The 4,744-nt window shown below is 35.7% G+C and overlaps 1 protein-coding gene across 1 annotated transcript; it reads right to left on the bottom strand.

Moving 5' to 3' along the window:
- Positions 1-1,036: 1,036 nt before the first annotated feature.
- On the bottom strand, positions 1,037-3,750 carry LOC117138508 (NHL repeat-containing protein 2). The gene is made up of 3 exons (XM_033300646.1): positions 3,515-3,750; positions 2,254-3,461; positions 1,037-2,191 (listed from the first exon to the last, which is right to left on the bottom strand). Exons 1-3 carry the CDS (start codon positions 3,699-3,701, stop codon positions 1,433-1,435), a joined length of 2,154 nt encoding a protein of 717 aa, XP_033156537.1. The 5' UTR covers positions 3,702-3,750; the 3' UTR covers positions 1,037-1,432.
- Between the last annotated feature and the right edge of the window lie 994 nt (positions 3,751-4,744).

The following is a 4,744-nucleotide window of genomic DNA, read 5'->3' as shown; positions in this document are numbered from 1 at the left end:
TCTAACACTCGTATCAGCATAGATGCTTCCTGAAAAAGTTGGTGTCGCCCGAATTTCCGTACTAAGGACAGTAGCTGAATATAAACCACTTCAAGTAAGTCATTTATTTAGATATTTGATTCTTTATCAGCATCATCAGCATCTTACATACTTCTTAAGGAATCTTGTATTCCATTCACCCTACTAGTAACGGTTATAACAAAAAAGAATGATAGATAACCGATACGCATTGAAAATGGTATAAATAACACTTAACTTAATGATTTTAAAAACTTAAAAAGAACGGGGCATAAACCTTCCGAAACCCCAAGCCGTTGCAACTCAGTGGAGTCTGACCGCACAGCCTGGAGACATATAAGGGAACTGGAGGACAAATATATTGCTATGGATGTGCCATATATTTCAAAAATTAACAAGTTTAAAAGGTTGAAATTTGCAAAGAAACAAGTCAAAGTCGTTCTGAAGAAGTGTTTTATGGATAGTTGAAAGCTTTTTCGATAATAACTCGTCAAAACAAAAAAATTTGGTCAGATTGACAACTCAAAAAAAGCAAAAAATAGTATCTTAGAAAGTGAACCATGGGGAAAGCTCTGTCATGGTGCAGGGATGTGTTGCCTAGAATGGGTCGGGCGACTTGTTTCCTATCTCCGGCTCGATGAACCAAAGGCCATATTTGACGACCCTAAACGAAAATGCATTTCCTTCTGGAGATAGACTGCTCGGGGATCATTTATCCTGCAGAAAGATTATGCTCCATGCCACAAAGCCCGAATAATAACGAACTTTTTTAAGGATGTTGGAGTCACCGTCTTGAACTGGCCACCTGAAAGTCGAGATTTAAATATTAATTGGAACATCTAGTCTCTTTCAAGACTCAAAAGAACAATTTAGTTACACAAAACTCGAGAGGAAACGATTTCTGAGATCAGTTCCCTTTGGAACTCCACAATTTGATGGATTCCGTAACGGACCGACTCCAAAAAGTTATTTATGCCAAAGGAGGATATATATTTTATTAATTGTTTCCATACTTCAATACTAAGCAACATTTAACCTTTTATTTGGTATTAAGGATTCTCAAAATACTTATGCCGATACAAAAAATCATTATATTTTGTTAAATTTCTTATATCCTTTTAAGTTTCAATGAATAAATATTCGTTTGTTAATTCTTAAGTTTATAGTTCTTACTTAAAAAAAAAAATAGTCATATCAAGTCATTTAATAGATTCACCGACAAAATGTTTAGTGTTTATTTTGTCAAAATACTTATGTCGACTAGGTACTTTTTGAAACGAAACCAATATAACTTATTACTCTACGGTAATAAATTATTTAAAACAACTATCCGAACACTGAGAGTAAAGGATATAAATGTACATACCAAAACATTATCATTGATATATGCAAAACTTTTCTATTAAAACATGTTTTATTGTTCAATGTCAATATTTACGTTATGGATGGATATATATTCTTCTGGCATGTCATCGCATTTTATAGAAACTGTAATTTTTTTTACTAGGCAACAATTTGAGAGGCATAAATTTAATACGAATTCGATGGTAAATATTTGACTGCTTTCACACATAAAATCAGGCCTAGTAGCCTGCACCTGCATGTGGCACATCCCATCAAGTAGAGTTCCAGACGATGGATTTACTATTACAGATTGACATACAGTTTTCAGTATCCATTTTTGAGGAGCTTCCTTCGTAAAGTTAAATATGGGCGAAAGTCGAAGATTAAAAAAAATTTTACTTGGTTTAATTAAATCAAGAGGCAATGTTTTAATTATATTATTTTCTGTAGCCTTTTGTATATCTTGTGGCGCATCAATTTCACTAGCGGACGCTATTTGTCTGAAATCTAAACCAAACGGTTGTGCTATAAGCGTTACCAAATCTATAATATGTATTAAATGGTTATTGGTATCAGCTACCAACAATTTTTTTCCGCTGGCATCCAAGCACAGTCCGGCGGGCTCGTTTAAAATCAGGTTAGTATTTTCTTGGCTCTTAATTTGTAGAGTAGATATATCATTTGAATCGATGTCAATAATTTTGATTTTATGATTGTAGGTATCAGCAACATAGAGTCTGTTATTGGCATCATTGAAAGTCACTCCTAACGGATGTTGGAGTTTCGCGCTGAATAGTCTACCGTCAATGTCGCCAAATGCAAATAAATTCTAGAAAAATCATACATTAATTTTAAAGACTATATAAATGAAATTCACGACATGGAACATACAAGAGGGTTTCGATCTCCTCCGACGACGGGCATCACCTTTCCATCTATCATAGAAGCTTTGCGTATGCTAGAGCTTTCGCTGTCAGCTATATATAAAACGTCTCCCGCTATAGCCAGTCCAGATGGCTGTGCGAATGCAGCGTTCTGTGGGTAAGAATTATTACGGTTTTCTTCCAAACCGTTTCCTATTAGTGAGACACAGCAGCAAGGCTCAAATTTACGAAATTTCCACCAAATAATTCCTTCGGGAAAATAGCCCCAAATCTGGTGGGTGCCTGCCATGGAAATAAGGATAATTGTTTTTTCTGGTATGTTACGTTCATCAAGATGAAAGGACATATCCATGTCCCTCGTTCGAAATATGGCAACATCCCACGGTGACGACAGTGGCTGCAATGGACCTAGACGTCCACCTATTCGTTCATTTCCCTGAATTCCTGTGCCGGCAAGAGTTTCCACTATTGCATTTGTTAGAGAGATCTGACGAACGGCGTGGTTTTTAGTGTCAGCTACAATCAAAACGTTTTCATTAAGAAATGCAATGCCTTGAGGATTATTAAACCGTGCTACTGTAAGGTTTCCATCCACGAAACCAGGCTGGTGTCCTCCAATTCTGTGCTGTACCACACCGCCTGCTGTAAGCACAAGCACCCTGTTGTTCCCCGTATCAGCAATAGCATACTGGCCATTAGGGCTTCGAACGATCTTTGCGGGAAAACGCAAGTTAGATGCTGGTTGAAAATCACGAAATAATTTTATAGGTAAACCCCTATGGTCAATTATACCCTGACGGCTAAAAAACGATAGGGCAGAAGAAAAAAAATCCTGTAGGAATTTTCCATGCCCTTCGCCCATTAATAACATCATGGGAACACCAGACGGGCTTAGAATCAACAGAGAAGGCCAGCAACGAATGCCAATAGCGCGCCACATTCCAGATCGTGAATCATTAACAATCGGATGTGATATTCCATATCGTTGTACAGCGGACATAATGTTTGCCGCATTGCGTTCATTTTCAAACTTAGGACTGTGAACACCAATTACTACAACACCACTTTCTATTGGAAAGCGTTCTTCCAATAAGTGCAACTCTTGCAATACATGCATACAATTAATGCAGCAATATGTGAAAAAGTCTAATATGATAACTTTTCCTTGCAATCCTGTTATCGATAAGGGACAACTTACATTGAACCACTCTAAATCTGAAGTAAAGAATTAATAATATGAAGCATTGATAAGTAGAATTTCCTTTTACCTGATTCAAATTCAACAGTGAGACCCTTGAGTTTCGCAATGGAGATATCGTCATTCCATCGCTCAAGAAACTTGACAATTGTCCTAGCCTTTTCATTTTCTCCACTACTGCTTTTGTATGCTTGCAGCAGTTCATCTGTGATAAATGTCAAAATATCAATAGGCGATAAGTCATTATTAAAATCCATTCTAGCATAAGTTGTATATATAAAACTGTATATATTTAGATAAAGTTAATGTGACCAGACGTCCGAAATGGAAACTATATACATGTACCCATGCTTTTCGTCAAATTTAATATTATTATTATTAGGAACAGTGATGAACGGAACATGTATAAAATTCAAAAATGTTCGATTTTACTTTGATTGAGAAATTGTCCGCCCGCAGAACAAACAGAGCTTATTCCATAATGAACGATAGATGAGTTTTAGAGAATTATAAAGATATATATATTGTGAAATGTTTGTATTTTATAGAGTCGAATTAATGTCCCGTCAGTTACCTAAGGATAATGCTAAGAAATAAAAAATTATCGGAGAAATACATCACGTCTTTATTCATTTGATTTAAGCTTAAGACTAAATGTTAGTGACAAAAATCTTTCTTATACTGCCCTTATGTTTACATTGATTGGTTATATAAGTTAACTGGAGTCACTTACATATTGCTTATGCCCGCCTTGATGTAAGAGTATCGCAACTTTCGAGAGGAGAGCTAAACTCTGCTGAAGTACGTAGGGTAATCTTAAGACATTTAATTTGTAATCATCAGTCGATATTTTGAGATAAGACGCGTCGGTCATCATCACGCACAAACATACGAATTCGCCTAATTAAGTGCAGACCGCATAAATTCAATTATAATTTTTATACTTACACAAATAAATATGGTCAAATATATTAACCAAAATTGGCTCCCAATTAAGCCTAAAACCTACGATATCTAAAGGAGACAACTAAATCTAAAACGCACAATATAACAAGCGGACAACCAAATCTAAAACCCACGATATTAAAAGGAGAAACACAACAGATATAGCAGACCTAGTCAAGCGGAGAATACAATAAAAAATCATAAAAAAAACTAGATATTGCAAAACGTCACACATATTGTAAGTACAACGCCCCTTGATTATTGTTCATACACACGTGAAGGTTATTGAAGCTTATGAATAACATATTGATGAGTGACCGTAATAAAGAGATACACGACTGACTTAATATCATGT

This window comes from Drosophila mauritiana, chromosome 2R (assembly GCF_004382145.1).
Source record: "Drosophila mauritiana strain mau12 chromosome 2R, ASM438214v1, whole genome shotgun sequence".
NCBI classification, from domain to species: Eukaryota; Metazoa; Arthropoda; class Insecta; order Diptera; family Drosophilidae; genus Drosophila; species Drosophila mauritiana.
The sequence above is the reverse complement of the archived record's forward strand: the minus strand, read 5'-3'. Positions and strand labels throughout refer to the sequence as shown.

What these genes read in the sequence shown, in the direction of transcription:
- LOC117138508 (XM_033300646.1), bottom strand. Translation starts at nt 3,701, where the DNA reads ATGGATTTTAATAATGACTTATCGCCTATTGATATTTTGACATTTATC. An exon ending in CACTGTTGAATTTGAATCAG is followed by an intron (nt 3,462 to 3,514) that starts GTAAAAGGAAAT and finishes TCTTTACTTCAG; the next exon opens with ATTTAGAGTGGTTCAATGTA. An exon ending in GAGGAGATCGAAACCCTCTT is followed by an intron (nt 2,192 to 2,253) that starts GTATGTTCCATG and finishes TGATTTTTCTAG; the next exon opens with AATTTATTTGCATTTGGCGA.